Below are 20,857 nucleotides of genomic sequence, written 5' to 3' on the forward strand. Positions count from 1 at the left end.
GGCGATCATCTTTTCACCGCAATCATCGCATTACTTACATTGCAATGTGCTATGCTTTCGTCTGATCCATCGGCGCAGTCGTTGACGTTGTCGCACAGGAAACCCACGGGAACGCATTCCGCCGACGTATCGCACAGCCAGTAATCTAACGGGCAGGTCATCTTCGGAGTCTTGCAAACCACACCCAGAACTTCCTCGCCGTTACAATCGTGAACACCCCACCCGGCAAAGTCACATTCCCTAAGCGAAGTCTCGTTCCCGCTGCACCGAACTTCGTCCATGATGAACACTGGGTTACCGTCCTTCATCAAGGCAGCGTTGGGTGGATAATGCGAGTGAGGTTTCAGCTCCAAGGCTCCAGTCTCATAACCGAGCTCCCGACAAAGCACGTTAGCGGCTTCCAAGCTGAAGTTATCGTCGCAGACGTAGCCCCACTTGTCCTTGATCTTTACCTCGACTCGTCCGTGGTGTTTGTTCGATAGACGAACTTCGTATCCAAGATGAGTACAGTTGCCTTCGTCGGCACGATTTGCGCAGTCGTTTTTACCATTGCAGACCTTGGCCTGATCGATACATCTTCCGTTGCCGCAAAGGAATTTTCCCTCGCAAGGATCCGCGGTTGTCGTTGGGCGTTGAGTTGTCGTAACCGTAGCCATTGGACGCCACTGAGAGGAGCCTTCGCCAAATCGACTGCTAATGGCCGGGGTGGGTGTGGTGGAACGTGGCCGGAAGACGGGATAGAATTGTGGGGGTTGTTGCTTCTGCTGATGCTGCTGAGGAACAAATGGTGACGAAGCGTGTTGACGGTTAAAGTTCTGATGGTTGAATGAGGGATGGAACGGTGCTGGAGGTCTGTAGGTTGGCATACCGTAGACCACTGATTGATAACCACCAAGCTGGGAGTTGATTTCGTATGGAGATGCAATATAAGCGGAAGTTTTATTGGATGGTTTTGGACTGTGATTTAGGCCCAAAACGTTAAGGTCTGCTGCTTGACTGGCTGGGGTTGTAGAGCTCATCTTGGTGTTCAGACCGGTCATGTTCATTTCGACGTCCTTGTTCCCCATATATGGCTTCAGGAGCATTTTCAGAGCTTCACTAAGAGGTAGTTCCGTTGAGCCAGCTGACAACTCTCGTGGGTTTGGAGTGACTTTTGATTGATAGTATGTTGGATTGTATCTTGCATTGACCTGGTTCATCTTTGGAGTCGTGGTAGGTGGGGGGGTTGTTGGAGGAGCTACGTAAACTGGTCGTAAGTCACTGGGCGCTGGACGCTGATAGATTGGCCTTGGTTGCTGGAGAAGAATACTTGGGATGGAGCTCACCTCTGGCTCGTCATCCTCCCGGAAGCGTACATCGATGTCATAGGTAACAGTTTCAACATCGATTTCTTCCGCATCAGGATTGGTTGGTTGAGTTGGACCATGGTGAATCAGGTTTTCATTTCTGTTGCAATCAACTTTGTAAATGTGGTCACACACCGATATAGCTGGATTGAATGCTGTTCCAGGTCCACAATCTTGTACCACTGTGGCACCGTTATTACAGTTCAAAAATTTTCTACAGTCCGTGGGATGTGCTTTCAGACCTATAACATCCGGTGGACATCGCACTTCAAGAATGCCGGTTGGCTGCCCGTACCCACGATCGTCATAATCTTCCTGAACGTAGGACGCCGACTGGGAACTTTTCGGTTTCCTAAGTCTGGCCAAGCTGTAGCCTTCCATAGTGCTGGACGTAATGCAGTTAACTTTAGAAGGCTGATCACACTGTCTCGTGTCCGGGTTGAACAACGTTCCTGGTGCGCAGCTCTGTATGTAGCCCCGACCTTTCCAACAGTTGAGATATTGTCGGCAATCCATAATGTACACGAACTGCCCTGACTGGTGTGGAGGGCACTGCAGTCCAGTGAAGCTGTCGACATTTTCAGCCCTTTGCCCGTTATTTAGTTTAGGATTACTAGCATCTAGGATTGCATTTTCGTTGCCGTAACCGGTATAGGATGACTGTAACTTCTCGGCTCGTTGCTTTTGATATAAGGGTTCTATTTTGGCAGTTGTCGTTGCTACTGGTGCAAAAACGGGCTGTTGATTGGAAGCGGATGAATGGTAGTGTAGATTGTGATCACTTCGTGCGTAATTTGGTTCGTACGCTCGTGACTTGTGCGTATGGACCTTACTGTAATCGCCATGAATTTGGGGCATCATGTTCATGTTTGGACCAGAGTTGGTTCGTGGATCGTAAATCTGCAAACAAGTGAAAATTAGTTTGATTTTCATGAAATACGGCATGTCACAAAGAAATGTTTTTTTTGTAAATCAATAGTTGACTTATACATGCAAAATAGAGCGGCTATAATAACTATGAAAAGGAAACCAATAAGTGTGGGTAGAACGGTGGTTCATCAAGTCTTCTTTTTCTTCTTCTTCTTTCTGGCGTTACGTCCCAACTGGGACAAAGCCTGCTTCTCAGCTTAGTGTTCTTATGAGCACTTCCACAGTTATCCACTGAGAGCTTTCTTTGCCAATTGACCATTTTTGCATTTGTATATCGTGTGGCAGGTACGATGATACTCTATGCCCTGGGAAGTCGAGAAAATTTCCAACCCGAAAAGATCCTCGACCGGTGGAATTCGAACCCACGACCTTCAGCTTGGTCTTGCTGAATAGCTGCGCGTTTACCGCTACGGCTATCTGGGCCCCCAAGATGGGTTCATCAAGTCCTGCCCTGTGAATTCAGTATAATGGACCATCAGAAGCTAATGAAAAAAAATAATTTAATTAATTAAGGCTAAGACGATGCTTAGTGAGCTTGAAGTTTGTATAGGAAAATGGGTTAAATGTATGCAAAATGACAATTTCAAATTTTCATCAATTGAAGGCGTTGTATTTGTATATGAGAAAAATCAAACCGTAAAATCCTTAAGCTAGAAACCCATTTTTTGCATTTGGGCCCCCAGAAACTATTCTGAAAATTTGATCCATCAACTCTCAGGCGCTGTTAAACGTTAAAGTTTGTATGGAGAAAATCGACCAAATAGGTATATGGGAAACAGTTCCAATTACATTTTCGATCATAAATGGCTCTCTAGTCGATAACTGATTCATTATTGATTTGAAGGTACTCTATTAAGAAAAGTCTTAAAAAAATCGGACATCTTTTCGTTCAGAAACAAAAAGGTAGAGTAAAGTGGGGCAAAAGTTCGAGTGGGGTAAGAGTTTCTTTTTAAGATTTCTAGCTCAATTCAAAACAAATCTTATAAATGTCATGGTGGTTTAAATGCTATTCAAGTAAGATACTTTCAATCCAAATATCATAAAAAATGATTGAGATTTGGAAAAGTTATGGCTATTTGTTGTTTTTCGACGTGAATATTGTAATTTTGGTCAAACTTTTGTAGCATGGAACCAATTGAAGATAAAATCTTTTCCAATATTTTATGTAAGGGCGTTTCTAGGCCTATCATAAGGTTGCTTTGAGGTGTAGAGTAAAGTGGGGCAAAAGTTCGAGTGGGGCAAGAGTTTCTTTTTAAGATTTCTAGCTCAAATCAAATCAAAACTTAGAAATGTCATGGTGGTTCGAATGCTATTCAAGTAAGAGACTTTCACTCCAAATATCATAAAAATCGATTGAGGTTTGGAAAAATTATGGCAATTTGTTGTTTTTCGACGTAAATATTGTAATATTTGGTCAAACTTTCGATGCATGGAACCAAATGAAGATAAAATATTTTTCAATATTTTATGTAAGGGCGTTTCTAGGCCTATCATAAGGATGCTTTGACGTGTATTAGTTTTTCCATAAATAGTTGGAATCAATTTTTGGCCCATAGCGGGGCAAAAGTTCGAATCTGCGGGGCAAAAGTTCGACCCATGTATAAACCCACGGAAATTTTTTCAAATTTCCTGAAATCTACATATTATCTTCAAATTTAGCGAAATTTGCCTGATCGTGCGAAAAATGTCACAAAAATTTTACATTTTCACTTAGTTTTGCGAAAAACTGCTATTTTTTGGGTGTATTACAATTAACCCTGTTTTGGGCATTTTTTGATGAAAATTTAGTGTGTATTTCTCGGCAAACATAAGTTTACGGCTGGTGTAAAGTATGACTGGCATAAAAGTATTGATATTTTGTGTTTTAGCCAACGAACTTTTGCCCCACACTAGATCCGAACTTTTGCCGCACCGGTGGGGCAAAAGTTCGTTTAAAACAATCAATTTTGAAACTGTTATAACTAAAAATGGGTAAACATTTTGACACAAGTTTGTTCAGCAAAGTTATAGCCAATATGTTGAAGGTTCGCTGTATGGTATTTGTTTTGTTTCATCTGCTGTTATTTTCCTGAAAATTTTGATTATACCACTAAGGTCGAACTTTTGCCCAAAAGTTCGAATCAGCGGGGCAAAAGTTCGACCCATGTATAAAATCACGGAAAAATTAGCAAATTGCCTAAAATCTACATATTATCTTCAAATTTAGTCAAATTTGTCTGATCGTGTGAAAACTGTCACCAAAATTTTACATTTCCACTTAGTTTTGCGAAAAACTAATATTTTTGAGTATATTACAACTAACCCGGTTTTGGGCAATTTTTTGATGAAAATTTAGTGTGTATTTTTCGTCAAACTTAAGTTTACGGCTGGTGTAAAGTATGCCTGTCATTAAAGGATCGATATTTTGTGTTTTAGCCAGCGAACTTTTGCCCCACACTAGATTCGAACTCTTGCCCCACCGGTGGGGCAAAAGTTCGAATAAGACAATCAATTTTGAAACTGTTATAACTAAAAATGGGTAAATATTTTGACACAAGTTTATTTAGCAAAATTATAGCCAATATGTTGAAGATTCACTGTATGGTATTTGTTTTGTTTTAACTGCTATTGTTTTCCTGGAAACTTTGATTATACCACTAAGGTAAAAAGCTAAAGAAATTTTCTATGGAGAACAATTAAATTCTGGGTTATCTTCAACTGAGCTAGACCTAAATCATTTAATATGTCCAATACAACACCTGAAAGTACTAATAATTTTACCGCTGATGAGATTAACGATTGCTTTTACAAAAAATTTTCAAGTTCAATTGATTCTACCCCATGTAGTACAGGTTCAGCGTGGGGTTCTTTTCATTTTAGTGAAATCAGTGATGTTGATGTTATCAACTCTTTATACGAAATAAAATCGAACGCTGTTGGACTCGACAATATACCCCGTAAATTTATAAAAATGGTTTCACCTCTGATAATTAACCCAATTGTTCACTTGTTTAATGCAATCTTAAGATCTAGTCAATACCCCACGGCATGGAAAAAGCTAAAATAATTCCTATAAAAAAGAAAGCTTCAATAAACTCAATTAACAACTTACGCCCCATTAGCATACTTTGCGCCCTATTAAAGGTTTTCGAAAAAATATTAAAAACAGATTTGTGGTTATATTAACGAACACAATATGCTCTCTTGTTTTCAATCTGGATATCGGGCAAAGCACAGCACAAAAACAGTGATGCTTAAGGTACTGGATGATATTGGTATAATTTTAGATCAAGGAAAACCGGTGCTGCTAATCCTATTGGATTTTTCCAAAGCCTTCGATACCGTTTCCCATAGCATAATGTGTAGAAAACTACGACAAATATATGGATTTTCTTTTGATGCAGTGAATCTTATAAAATCATATTTAGAGAATAGATTTCAAACAGTTCTCAATAATGGAGTTTTTTTTCTAAATTCCTACATACTGCCTCAGGGGTACCTCAGGGATCTATATTGGGTCCAATATTATTTTCTCTATATATTAACGACCTTCCCTCCATCTTAAAACACTGCTATGTTCACATTTTTGTGGATGATGTACAAGTATACATAGAACACTCCGATGCTTCCGTTCGCAAAATCAATGAAGACCTAGATTCCATATTCAAATGGGCTACAAAAAATAAACTTTCGTTGAATACTAATAAATCACATGCTATGTTTATAAGTACCAGTAATCAAAGACAAATGAAACCTGATATAAAACTCAACAATGTATCTTTAAAATATGTGGAAACTGTTGTGACTCTTGGTTTCAATATTAAATCTAATTTTGAATGGGATTCTGTTATCTTGGGTCAATGTGGGAAAATATATGCTAAATTAAGAACGCTCCAATTAAAAGCGGCATTCCTTAAAACGGAAGTTAAAATAAAACTTTTCAAAAGCTTAATTTACCCTTATTTTATTGCATGCGATCTTTGGCTCATGCAATCATCTGCATTCGCTGTACAGAAAATGCGTGTTGCGCTCAATAACTGTGTACGTTTTGTGTACGGTCTAGGAAGAATGTCTCATGTATCTCATTTACAGCATCGTTTAATAGGCTGCTCGTTTAATAATTTTTGTAAAACGAGATGCTGCTTATTTATGTTTAACCTTGTAAACAATAAAATGCCTGGTTATTTATTTGAGAAATTGTCTGTTTTCCGAGGAAGTCGATCCAAGAAATTCGTGATTCCACGTCATCGCACTGGTAAATATGGAGGAACATTTTTCGTGAGAGGTGTCGCTTTCTGGAATTCCCTACCCAATGATGTAACCATGATTCAACCTAGTGGATTAGTAAACTTTAGAAGGAGAATTTTTGAGCACTTCGAATAAGATACCAGTAATTTCATTATTTGTAAATCTAAATCTAAATTTTTCAGTAAACTTAATGTCAAATCCACCATTTACTTAGAATGTAACATTATAAGATGTGAATCTTGAGTTACGTATTTGAATAAATAATAATAATAATAATAATAATAATAAGGTCGAACTTTTGCCCCACCTTACTCTATGCCTAGGAAAACTGAAATTCGGTTTTGCAATGGGGTTGAATGGGTAGAAAAAAACACTTTTTGGACCGCTTTAAAAGAAACTAGGACACGTTTATGTAACTTTTTTATGGCTTTCTCTAATAAACTAACTTCATTATACCCTTATGTATCTGAATTACAAATTATTCAAAGGGATTCCAGTATTGTGCCTATAATGACATTTTGGTTCATATAATTATAACTCGTCCTATGTAAAATTTTCCGAGGGATGGTTCAGACGTGAATCCCATGCTTTCCTCGTCTGTAGAGCCTTTTAACCACTGCTTCCATTATTTAGAAATATTGTGGTATGACCTCTATTTTATTTGGTGCTTATCAAATATCTGTCCCAATTAGACATAACTCGTTTTATAAAGTCTGTTACCCTATTAGGATTACTGTGCCAAATTTCCATGGGCTGTAATAACCCTTATCCAAATGTTGTTATTCTTTGATTAACATGGTGTCTACTACCAGAAAAAAAGGGGTTTTAAAGGGAATTTTATTGAACCTGAAAAAAAAAACCTGGAATTCGGAGGGAATTTCGGTAACAAGCAGGGAAATTCCTTCGATGTTGTGATGCATGGTAGAACACGTTCATGACAACGGCTTTTCAGGTCAAAATTCTCCAAAAAATTTCGGCTGTGCCGCTACCATAATGCCCCTTGAACTGGTCAGTGAATTTTATGAATATCTCTAAATTTGGGTAATAATGGTTATGTAATGGGTGCACATTTGTGCATGCACGATTTTTTGAAATTATTCTAAATTTTTAAAACTTGAAATCTGATTTTAGGAATGTAATCTGAAATTTGAACAATTTTAAATTTAAAATGTCGAAAAAATCAATTTATCTATTTTAGGGCTGGTGCAGCAGGTCTCTTTGTATAGACTTTGTCTCCATTTTAATGCAAGTCTTTAATAAGCTGCTATTTTTATGAAATGTCTCTAAAGTCTTTGTTTTCAATCAAAATTGCCGCTAAAATCTCTATTTAACCTTATTTGCTTGCAGTGAATTCTGATGCAAAAGTTTGCAGGCTCCAGAGAAACCTTCAAAGACTTTTACTGTTTTTCAAGAAAAAACCTCAGGAATTATCCTAGTGGTTTCTCCAGAGATTTCATCTGGAATACTTTTAGGGACTCCTACAGGGATCTCTCTAGAAATTCTTGTATGGATACCTCTACCATTTATCCCAGATATTTTATCTTGAACAATTTCTTCAGAATATGCTCTGGGTAATTCTCGATAGCTTCAACGTTGCTATCTCCAGTAATTTGCTCAGGGATTACTCTGAAAAAATAAAAACACTATCTTAGGACTTACATCTGATATGTTTCCACTAATCCTTTAATCGAATTTTTCAGCTGTTGCTCTAGGAGATCTCCCAAAGATTTTTACAATTTTTTTCCCAAGAAAATCCGCTAAAGTTAATTCTAGAATTTTTGAAAAACAAAAAATGTTTTTCCCAAAAAAAAAACCGACAAGAATTTCTACGTTATTTTATCCAAGGTAACTCCAAAGTTTTCTTGAGAGTTTATTCGAGAACATCTATTAAACACGTTTCAAAGTACCGTAAACCGGGGTAACATTGATCAGTTTTTTTATATTGCTTAAATATTTCGTTTGAAATTGCGAATGTTGCAATTTTTGAAAAACAAAAAATGTTTTTCCCAAAAAAAAACCGACAAGAATTTCTACGTTATTTTATCCAAGGTAACTCCAAAGTTTTCTTGAGAGTTTATTCGAGAACATCTATTAAACACGTTTCAAAGTACCGTAAACCGGGGTAACATTGATCAGTTTTTTTATATTGCTTAAATATTTCGTTTGAAATTGCGAATGTTGCAAGTTTTATATTTTTAAAACAAGTATTGGAATCCATTGCACGTGACATTCATGAAAGTTTTAGGCATGGTTAAAAACATGTTGAAGTAATTTTTTGATTCTGCTGACATGGGGTAACATTATTGGGGCCTTCCTTAGCTGAGTGGTTAGAGTCCGCGACAACAAAGCAAAGCCATGCTGAAGGTGTCTGGGTTCGATTCCCGGTCGGTCCAAGATCTTTTCGTGATGGAAATTTTCTTGACTTCCCTGGGCATAGAGTATAATCATACCTGACACACGATATACAAAGTGCCATATATGTTAATGCCAAGAAGAAGAATGGGGTAACATTGATCGTTCATGTAAACAGCGTTCGGCAATATTGAGATTGTCGTAACATACTCAAAGCATGGCCTCTGAACCCGAATATGAAGACCAAGCTCTTACAAGTCATTTAGTTTTTGGGTTATTTTAAAATTAAAAACACATTGAATACACACGCGGAATACACACGCGGAATACACCTAGTAGGCAATTTTCTTAGGAACTTATACATTCTTAATAGCAATTTGTTAATGGTGCCTAATTGAACATACTTATGATAGTTTTGACAACGGAACAACATTGTTTTGAAAAGGTGACAAATTTACGCATAATCTAAACGCAATTTTTGCAAAAACTTTAATTTTTACTTTTACACTTTTTTTCATTAAATTTAGGAGAGGGATTATTAGAGTATGTTTAAAACTACTAATTGAACTTGAGCTAACCCTTCTCCAGTAGAGAAGCTAGGTAGAATACAGGACGCTTCGATGCTTACTCACTTTAAAATGGCTTGCTCAATTTTCACCACCTAATAAAATTTAAATCTTGTCGCTCCCTTGCGACGCATATCCACCTATTCATTTCTATCATTTGCAAAAATCGTCTGTAGACTGCCTTTACCTTTGAGTCGCATGACCGATATAGCTAGAACAAAATAGGATATAAAACAATCACGGTCGATACCTTCTCCTATGTTTCATCAGAGTTTACTCTAAAATTAGCTAAATTTAGCACAAACTTTTTGAACATTTTCTCAAATTTCTGAAAAATGTCTGGACTAATTTCTGGAAAAATGCTTGGACAAATTATAAAAATTCCTTTGAGAAGCAATCCCTGGAGATATACTTATAAAAATTCCTAGTTAAATTCTTAAAGAAATTCTAAAGGACACTTTTGTTAGGAATCCCTTAAGTCATATATGGAGAAATTTCTGATTGAATATTTGAAGAAGTTCTTAATGAAGGCTTGGAAGGTGTCCTGGGGAAATCGTCGGAAGAATCGACGGATAAAATCCTGGAGGACTTTTTTTTATTAAAAAATATCGGTACTTTGAAACGTGTTTAATAGATATTCTCGAATAACCTCTCAAGAAAACTTTGGAGTTACCTTGGATGAAATAACGTAAAATCGTAAATTCTTGTCGGTTTTTTTTGGGAAAAACTAAACATTATTGTTTTTTAAAAATTCTAGAATTAACTTTAGCGGATTTTCTTGGGAAAAAAAATTGTAAAAATCTTTGGGAGATCTTCTAGAGCAACAGCTGAAAAATTCGAATAAAGGATTAGTGAAAACATATCAGATGTAAGTCCTAAGATAGTGTTTTTTTTTAGAGTAATGCTTGAGCAAATTACTGGAGTTAGCAACACTGAAGCTATCGAGAATTACCCAGAGCATATTCTGAAGAAATTGTTCAAGATAAAATATCTGGGATAAATGGCAGAGGTATCCATACAAGAATTTCTAAGGAGATCCCTGTAGTAGTCCCTAAAAGTATTCCAGATGAAATCTCTGGAGAAACCACTAGGATAATTCCTGAGGTTTTTTCTTGAAAAACAGTAAAAGTCTTTGAAGGTTTCTCTGGAGCCTGCAAAATTTTGCATCAGAATTCACTGCAAGCAAATAAGGTGAAATAGAGATTTTAGCGGCAATTTTGATTGAAAACAAAGACTTTAGAGACATTTCATAAAAAATAGCGGCTTATTAAAGACTTGCATTAAAATGGAGACAAAGTCTATACAAAGAGACCTGCTACACCAGCCCTAAAATAGATACATTGATTTTTTTTTTGACATTTTAAATTTAAAATTGTTCAAATTCCAGATTACATTCTTAAAATCAGATTTCAAGTTTTTAAAATTTAGAATAATTTCAAAAATTGTGCATGCACAAATGTGCTCCCATTACATAACCATTATTACCCAAGTTTAGAGATATTCATAAAATTCAAACACGTCTTGGGAAGTCGATAACTGATCACTGACCAGTTCAAGGGGCATTATGGTAGCGGCACAGCCGAAATTTTTTGGAGAATTTTGACCTGAAAAGCCGTTGTCATAAACGTGTTCTACCATGCATCACAGCATCGAAGGAATTTCCCTGCTTGTTACCGAAATTCCCTCAGAATTCCAGGTTTTTTTTTCAGGTTCAATAAAATTCCCTTTATATCTGAATCTTCTCAGAAATTCCAGGAATTCCTGATGGTCTCAGAGTTAGTTTCCGCGATTATATTTGTCAAAAACCAGGTTGTACTTTTGAGATATCAAAAACAAAATTATTTGTCCCTTAGGAAAAATTCTCGAAGGGATGGGAAAAAAATCACTGAATGACTGTTTACGGCTGTTTGGGCACGTCAGGAGTTAACCATCAATGTTAACTTCCTTTTCCCGGTCAGCCTAGATAGCCGCGTAGTGTCGGTAGTGGTTGTGTCAATTGGCTAAGAATTAACACTACGGGACTGCCTGTTCCGGTGGTAAAAGTCCACCTCACAGGTGGCCCCTAATGCATGCGGCTTTAACAAAGACAAATTAAAGACCTTCATGTCCCTAGCAAATGCCCAAAATTTTATGGCTCATAAGGTAATATAGAATGCTGTGAAAAGTGTACTGCGATGTGTCAAACTTGGGTACCTTTTGCACTACCGAGGGACCGAATGCAGCACTAGAAGTGCTACCCAATCTGAGCCCGAGTGTGACGGACCTGGCTTTAAGCTTACCGTGCCTAAGAATGAATGGTTAGGGGGGTCTAAATGAAACCTAACCGTAAACGGAGCCTGTGGAGCACCAGGGCGCCCTCTATAGTGTTATGCCCTTCGATTCTACCCCATTACCCCGAATTTACGATTATCTTGACATGATGATATTGATGACATTTCCCCATGATATTGGAATTCAGGGTAATGTCATTATGCGGGGGGTCGTTCGGGCTTTTGGAATGCGGGGTAATGACCTTCGGGTTAATGGCATTCGGGGTAATGAGATTCGGGGTAATGGGGTAGAATCATGCCCTTCCTGTGCTACCCGGAGCAATGGTGCAGGTGACCTTGTGTTTCTCCGAGATGATCGGCTGCCCTTCTTCAGTCTCAAGCCTGAAATTAAATAAGGGTGGGATTATTAATACGTTGTAATTTAGTTTACATTTTCACCTTTACGGTTTCGCATTATTCGTTTTACACGGTGTATTCTGTGCTTTTCGCCTTTGGCGACTTCTAAGAGATACCGATTTGGTTTTTCGCTGCTGGTCTTTTTCGTGCTGAGATTGCGAAAAGCTTAATCTTGCTTAGTTTGGGTAGTGGCTACGATTAGGATAGCTTAGACCAATCTGCAGCATAAAATATCAGCAACGATCAATCGTTCTAGACTAATGCAAAATGGTACAGTTCAAGTGGCGCTAGTTCAAAAACCTTAGTTTTGTGAGGGGAACTCTTACCTAGGTGACCTTGTGGACCCAGTTTTTGCTACTTTCAGAAACATGAAATGGCAAACACGCGTGCCATGCCTAGTGCATGCGTGCTCGTAAATAGCGCTAACGTTGCTACACTCATGGTATCTGCTAGAGAAGAAGTGTTAGACATGATGCTCGGCTCGAACAGAATCAGTCACGAGTTGACGAATTGGCATGTATCAGATGATGAATCTCTATCTGATCATTGCTACATCTCAATATAAACATATGAATGTAAATTCGCAGACTTTGCATTTTTAATACCCCACAAACTGGGAATTGATTCAATGGATTCTCTTCGTCTATTGGAAATCCTAGTGATTTCGATGTATCCACTTCCGGTGAATGTGGACACAATTGTCCTTGCTTCGGGGGATCTCACAATTACTTGCTTGCTCACTTTCCTTATAGGAAAAGTTGCTCACAACTCCCTTCGCGGGACGAGTGGACGTCTGGCTGTTTGTAAAGGAATATGTCAGATAGTTGGGCTGCTTTTAAAGCTCTTGCTTTGGCCAACTCAGGGTCTAAGCTTGTATCGCATGTGTGGTAATGAGCTATAGGCTCTATTTACGCTCATGCGTTTTGCAGTGCCCTTTTCAGGGCGCTGTTTGAACCCATTGTGGTATGGAGCTATATGCTCTCATTTCGCTTATGCGATTTTTCCTCTTCAAGGGACCCCACTCCCATTTCTTCCCATCTTTCCCTTCCCTTTCCTCTCCCATAAGGTAGATGATGAAATAGGCTCAAATATGGCGATGGTACAGATCTCCCAAATGGCGGGGAACGTGTCTCTGGAGCCGGCCTTCTGATACCTGATAAAAATAACTAAGATCACTCTGATTTGATTTTTCTTTTCTTTCCTTATTGAGGCTTCCAGCCTTAGGTGAGCTCACCTCTGTTTCAGGGATCGCTCCGAAAATTGATCAAGTATTCATCCATAGATTTGCCCTAGAATGGTATTCGTTCAGGAACTTTTCCATGAAAAAATCCTCAAGGATGGTTTCTGTATTTTTAAAAGAATTATTCCAGAAATTGGTCAAAAAAATTTCATACTTTTTTCTTGTAATATTTTGCTTTGAATTATGTCGGAATTTCTCATCGGGTTCCTACAGAATTGTTCCCATGATTATGGAAATAATTTTTCCATAGATTCTAACAATATAATTGGCCAAAACAAATCACAATGCAATAGAAATTTTCATGAACTGTTCCACATTAAATTTCTTGAAGATGCCTGAAAGAACTCTTCTTTGTATTTCTTTTAGGTTTTCTCCTTCAATGATTTTTCAGTATACGTTTCTCAAAACATAGCTCCAATAATGCCTAGCTTAATGCATTTCTCCAAGAATTAAAGAAAATATGCTCCAACAATTCCACAAAGGATTTTTCTATTCTCTGCTCATATGATTCATCAATGAACTCCTTCAATCATGCTTCGAATAATGCTCTAAGAATTCTTCCTAGGATTACTCCAGGATGTCCATATATTCCTGCTTTTTTACCTAACATTCCTTTGAGTATTACTCACGAAATTTTAACTTTTTGACTTTTCTGCCGTAAATTTGCCACAGATTCCTGAGATAGATCGTGAATCTCAGCGTTCTATGGTAATTTCTATTGGGAAAAGTTAATGAACTATCAACATCTCCCAACTATGGATGTTCTATTCAAAAATAGAATACTAAGTGCGAACAACTTCCCTTCATGGTTCAACAATACTAAACTACATTCGCAAACTACAATAACATTCGAACGATGAAAATAAAGCTTTTTGAAAAAAAAAGGACTCTGAATTAATCGGTGTTTGAATCAGACTGGACCAAGTGTTTTTAGTGGTATTCGGCAAACGTACTTCAATCATTAGAAATAACCAAATATTTGCATTATTTGATGTAATATTGGCACTTACCTATTCCATGAAACTTCTATATAAAAATTCATAAAAAAATCAAAGTTGATGGAGTCATTTAAGTTTCTTTACACGGCAGAAAAATCATCTAGGTAATCTGCCCTGTCTGAAAATCGGGTTTAGTTCTTCACAGTTTTTATTGAACTTGTACTAAAAGTCTACAATATTTGAACAATGAAATGCATCACGAATAAGGTTGATCTAATTAATGGTCCTGTAACGTATAGCTTGGCACTTCTCGGACATTATCGACGTCAGAACCTATCGCGGCGCAAACATCGATTCGGACCACTACCTTGTGACGGTTAAAGTGCGCCAACGACTCTCCGTTGTGAACAACATTCGGTACCGACGCCCGCCCCGGTACAATCTGGAGCGACTCAAGCAACCTAAAGTCGCAACTGAATACGCGCAAAGCCTTGAGGCAGCGTTGCCGGAAGAGGGAGAGCCAGGGCTGGTAGTAAGTCACTTTTTAGTGACTTGGTCACTTTTTTCGACCTGGTCACTAAAAAGTCACTATTTTCGACAAAAAGTCACTAAAGTCACTTTTTTAAGGAAAATGGTCACTAAAGTCACTTTTTTCGTGATCTGATGATAATGAAATTTAAGGCAGGGATAGCTCTTCAAACATAATAAAAAAAAAAACAGATATTTATCATTATCAAGCCAACTATAATGTGGTTTTGAAATCAAAGTGTTCAAATTCTTGACTCAAGAGACTCCCGACTAACTTTCTGGAAGAATTCAGGTGAATATTCCGTAGACATTTCCAACGGAAAATGTAAACCTGGGAAAAGTTTTGGAGAAGATTCTAGTAAAACATAGGAAGCGACTTCAGGAAGAAATTTTCGTACGAATTATTTTGGAAAATTTTGACACAAAGCAGGACTAATCGTGCTTATTCTGCGCGGCGTGTGAGGTGGGACGAGTCGAATGAGGTGACAATTGTCGACTCGCTCCCATTTGGTTAACATTAGTTGTCTCACCTCACTCGAGGTGAGAGCGACTCGTCTCGATTCACACGCCGCGCAGAATAAGCACGAATATCTAACAGACGTGCTGAATAAATTACCAGTGAACTTTCAGCAGTAATCTACGGCTATAGAAGGAATCCTAAATCTGCCTCCTGAAAGAACATCATCAAAACTCCACCGGAGAATAAGCCAGAGACGGTTAGAAATAACAACAAAAATTCAGAGTTTGTCATAAACTCCAGGACTTCAATAGCGAGAACTAGTTTTGCTAGGAACCATTGCAGATATTACATTAGATATTTCAACTTATAAACTATACATGTTTTCATTGATTACCCATTGGCAGTTTTATACACGACTATGGTCAACTCTTTCTATATAAAAAACACGTTACTATAATGAATGCTTGAACATTATTGGACTATAATAATTAATTTATGATGATATCAGTGACTATTCCCTAACGTCGAATCCACCTGTTCATGGAGCAACACATATGCGATTTCTATCGTTTATTGTTTGCTTTATGATCTTAAGTATTCAAAATTAGTCATTTTAAGGATTGTACAGTGTTTAGTAGTTTAAAAGTAAAAAAGGGCACTTTTAATGTTAAATTAATGCAAAAAGGACGATAAAGCAATGAAGCAACTTATAAAGTAATATTAATGCAGCAGTACAATTTATAAAGTGATGTTAGTGCATTGATACATTTGTAATGTAGGGTTAATGCTTTATTGCTTGACAGCTCTTGAAATTTGTTGAATAAAAGCAATGTTGCATCAATGGTGTTGATATGCAGTAGAATACGTGCAATGTTATAATGCTTGTGGTTATTTGGGTCGTACTATTCATGTATAAAACAAGAATTCAAATTCAATGGCTCGTTACGTTAGTTTGGCAAGAGTCTTAATAATTGTATGCAATTCAAGTCATTGAATATTAAAAGAATAAATTAAGCTTAAAATTTGTAAAAATAATCAATAATAAGGTCACAGTGAAAATCGTCCACCTTGCCGTTATGCATGATTTTTGGGGTAATATTATCAAGTTTTCATTCATATCATTTCTTTAACTCGCGCACACACATACATTCAAGCACGATCTGCTATTCAAAAATAAGAAAGGTTTAGTTTTTTAGAGTATTTCCATTAAAATGGCACGAAATAAACATACATCGTCAGATATAAGAAAAAATGGCAAAAATCAACTGAAAATCACCAAATTTGTTGGAAAAAGGGCGTACTATCGTGCAGAGTATAATAAATCGCTACAAAATTAACCACAGAAGTAAAAACAAACTTAAAACATCGTTGAAGAAAATTATCAATGGAGCGGTTGAGTGTTAGCTTCTTCGCCAGGTTGATGCTGACCCCAAGATAGGTGCACCAAAACTCGTGATTGAAGCGAAAAAGTATCTCAGGAAGCAGGTATCTCTGAAAAAGTATCTCATAAAACCAGAAATTATGCGTAGAGTGCTTCGAAAACATAACGTTTCATGGCCGAGTTGCAAGTCGAAATACGTTTTTATCACCGAAGTACGTGAAATGTCGTTTGAAGTTTACAGAAACACACGTTGGGAAGGATTTCAACCTCTGGAAGCACTTACTATTCACAGATGAGAGCTAGTTTAATATTTTCGGATCTGACGGCAGGGTTATAGTTTGCCGGAAACCGAATGAAGGCCTGTATATGAAAAATCTTTGTGAAACTGCTAAGCATGGTAGTAGTTTCGTGTTGGTTTGAGGCTTCATGCCAGTATCTGATGTTAGTAACTTGCACTTTATTGACGGGATCATGGCTCAATACGTCTTTCTTGATTCACTGAAGAAGAATCGAAAGCCTAGCGTAAAAACTGGTTTTTATTTTACCTATCTACCCTATCTCATAAAAATGGGCATTACATCTACCAGGATAAAAATCTGCTACATATAGCGGCAAAACCGAAAGCTTGGTTAAAAAAATGCCCATCAATCATCAATCTGCCGAGACAATCTACAAATCTCGACATTATCGAGAACTTGTGGCATCTGTAGGATGTTTAAATCAGGAAACATCAAATAACTAGCACATATACTTTGAAAAGTGCGCTTACTATTGAGTGGATTAAGATCGCTAAAACTTAAACTGAGAAACTTGTGCGATCTATGCCAAATCGTCTCAGGAAAGTTTTAGAGAGTAAATGCTTACCTACCTACTTGTTTATGGGTTGACACCTGAAAAAATTTCACTGTGACTCACTGTAGATCAGATAAAACGTGTGGTTACGAGTCGCCACTGAGTGAAATGATTGTTTTCAAAACATAATTTAGTTATTGAAACGATCAATTGAAATATAAATATTTTAAGTATGCATAGAATTATTTTCTAAATCTTTATGCAAGACATTCATCGAATTTGGTTTGTCTCGAGTTCGTCAATAATCAGTTGTGGTCTCGAGTTACCGTTGTTTATTTGGAAGATATGGGGAAAGTGTACCAGTTATGGCCATAGTGGTTCCCTCTTTGGCCATAGGTGAAATTTCGAAAATATTCACATTTAGGATCTTTTTAAATAGTTCAACATGAACACATAATTAATATTTTACTACTAAAACACATAAAATAGTCAAAAATTTGAAATCTATAAATTTAACACGTATGGCGAAATAGGGAACCATTATGTCCATAACTGGTACACTTACCCTGGTTTAATTTTACAGAAATCCTGTCGAAAATTTAGCTTGATTTTAAATTTTTCGTTCGATTTGAATTTTTTCAGAATACTTTGAAATACATTCACGATTTTCACCACAGTTTTGTCTTCAACCAACATTTTTCCACCGATTTATTCCACAGATTTGTTGAGAAATGCTTCTAGTAATTCGTTTTGCATCTCTACTTTAAAATCATTGATGAATTTTTGCCTGTAACTTCATCATGAACAGGAATTATTCTAAACAATATACATCCGATTCTGTTTTTGCACGGATTTTTTTTTACACGGCCGTGCAAAAAAAGTTTCCATACATTTTTTTCCACCAAAAACCTTATTTTTGCATGAAACGTCGAGAAATGGTGTTACTTTTTTTGCACGGTTTTCGAAATTTTGAAGTGAAAACTATTTTTGCACGATACGCATCCCCCGTGCAAAAACAGAATCGGGTGTATCACGAGTACCGTAGTTCATGTATTTGATTTTGTTTCGACTGAAATCAGATATATAAAATAGTAACCCATATCAAGTTAATGATCGTCTCGTAAAAAAATGATATGTGAAATCTCCAATGCGCCATCTTTTTGTCTCATTCCGGATAGCTTATTGCTTAAGATTTGAAATTACTGCAGTTCTTTACATTCTAAATTCACCCAATATGTAGATTGGTTACACATGTAACGTATTTTCATTTCACATACAACGTATTTTCATTTCTAGTCATTTTTATGACTAATACTTGTAATTTTGAAGTCACTTCTAGGTCACTTTTTGGTCACTATTTGGTCACTATTTTGATCATTTTGGTCACTAAAGTCACTATTATTTAGCTGTCTAACTGCTACCAGCCCTGGGGAGAGCTCACCAAAGCCCCTCTTGAGGACTGCTGGAGTAGTCTCAAAGCAGCCATAAACAACGCAGCGGAAGGTGGAAGCAAATCGACGGAACGGTTGGTTCGACGAGGAGTGTCAGACGGTTTTGGACGAGAAGAATGCAGCGCGGGCGATGATGCTGCAGCAAGGCACCCGTCAAAACGTGGAACGATACAAACAGAAGCGAAGACAGCAAACCCATCTATTCCGGGATAAAAAGCGCCGCCTGGAATAGTTGGAGTTCGAAGAGATGGAGCAGTTGTATCGTTCTCAAGAAACACGTAAGTTCTACAAGAAACTAAATGCATCCCGCAAAGGCTTTGTGCCGCGAGCCGAAATGTGCCGGGATAAGGATGGTGGTATCTTGACGGACGAACGTGAGGTGATTGAAAGGTGGAAGCAGCACTACGATGAACACCTAAACGGCGCAGAGGAGGAAGATCAAGACAGCAGTAGGAATGGCTTCATCAGTACGGCGGATGAGGGAGACGTGCCAACTCCCACAATAGGTGAAGTTAAGGATGCTATCAAACAGCTCAAGAACAACAAAGCAGCTGGAAAGGATGGTATTGGAGCGGAACTTATTAAAATGGGCCCGGACAGGTTGGCCACTTGTCTGCACCGATTGATAGCCAGGATCTGGGATACAGAACAGCTACCGGAGGAGTGGAAGGAGGGAATAATATACCCAATATACAAAAAGGGTGACAAGTTAGAATGTGAGAACTATCGAGCGATCACCATTCTTAATGCAGCCTATAAAATGCTTTCCCAGATCCTCTTCCGCCGTCTATCGTCACTGGCAAGCAGATTTGTTGGAAGTTATCAAGCCGGATTTGTGGACGGTCGATCGACGACAGACCAAATCTTTATTTTGCGGCAGATCCTCCAAAAGTGTCGCGAATATCTAGTCCTTACGCACTATGATACCATCGACTGCGAAGAGCTATGAAAGATTATGGACGAGAATGGTTTTCCCGGGAAATTGACTAGACTGATCAAAGCAACGATGGATAGTGTACAGTGCTGTGTGAAGATATCGGGTGCTTTATCGGACCCGTTTGAAACACGCAAAGGACTTCGACAAGGCGATGGTCTTTCCTGCCTCCTGTTCAATATTGCGCTAGAAGGTGTTATAAAACGGGCGGGCTTCAACATGCGGGGCACGATCTTCAATAAATCCAGCCAGTTCATTTGTTTCGCTGACGACGTGGACATTGTCAGAAGAACGTTCCAGGTGGTTGCTGAACAGTATACCAGGCTGAAACGTGAAGCAGATCGGGTTGGATTGAAGGTAAATACGTCGAAGACGAAATATCTGCTGGCTGGAGGAACCGAGCGCGATAGAACTCGCATAGGCAGACGCGTGACGATTGACGGGGATGAGTTCGAGGTGGTGGACGAATTCGTCTACCTCGGATCATTGATGACGTCGGATAACAACTGCAGCAGAGAAATTCGAAGACGTATCATCGCCGGAAGTCGTGCTTACTATGAACTCCACAAGACCTTGCGGTCTGGTAAACTTCACTTCCGTACTAAGTGTACCATGTACAAGACGCTAATAAGACCGGTAGTCCTCTACGGGCATGAGACGTGGACAATGCTCGAAGAGGACCTGCAAGCGCTAGGAGTTTTTGAACGACGTGTGCTTAGGACGATCTTCGGCGAAGTATGTGAGAACGGCGTATGGAGGAGAAGAATGAACCACGAGCTTGCGCAACTCTACGGTGAACCCAGTATCACGAAAGTCGCCAAAGCTGGAAGGGTACGATGGGCGGGACACGTTGTGAGAATGCCGGACAACAATCCCGCAAAAATGGTGTTCAACTCAAATCCGGCCGGTACAAGACGAAGGGGAGCGCAACGAGCTAGGTGGTTTGACCAAGTGGAGCAGGATCTTGGAAGTGTGGGGCGATCGAGGAATTGGAGGTTAGCAGCCATGGACCGAGTTAGTTGGCGTAACATTGTGGCGCAGGTCAT

The 20,857-nt window shown here is 38.3% G+C and overlaps 1 protein-coding gene across 1 annotated transcript in view; it reads right to left on the reverse strand.

Annotated features, from left to right (window-relative positions):
- The window catches only part of LOC5571597 (neurotrypsin), a 44,126-nt gene that overhangs the window by 19,353 nt on the left and 3,916 nt on the right, over positions 1 to 20,857 (reverse strand). Inside the window, exon 2 of the mRNA XM_001653671.3 lies at positions 39 to 2,246. Coding sequence (XP_001653721.2) covers positions 39 to 2,246 — 2,208 coding nt within the window. The remainder of the gene's footprint in view (positions 1 to 38; positions 2,247 to 20,857) is intronic.

Source organism: Aedes aegypti, chromosome 2 (assembly GCF_002204515.2).
Source record: "Aedes aegypti strain LVP_AGWG chromosome 2, AaegL5.0 Primary Assembly, whole genome shotgun sequence".
NCBI lineage: Eukaryota > Metazoa > Arthropoda > Insecta > Diptera > Culicidae > Aedes > Aedes aegypti.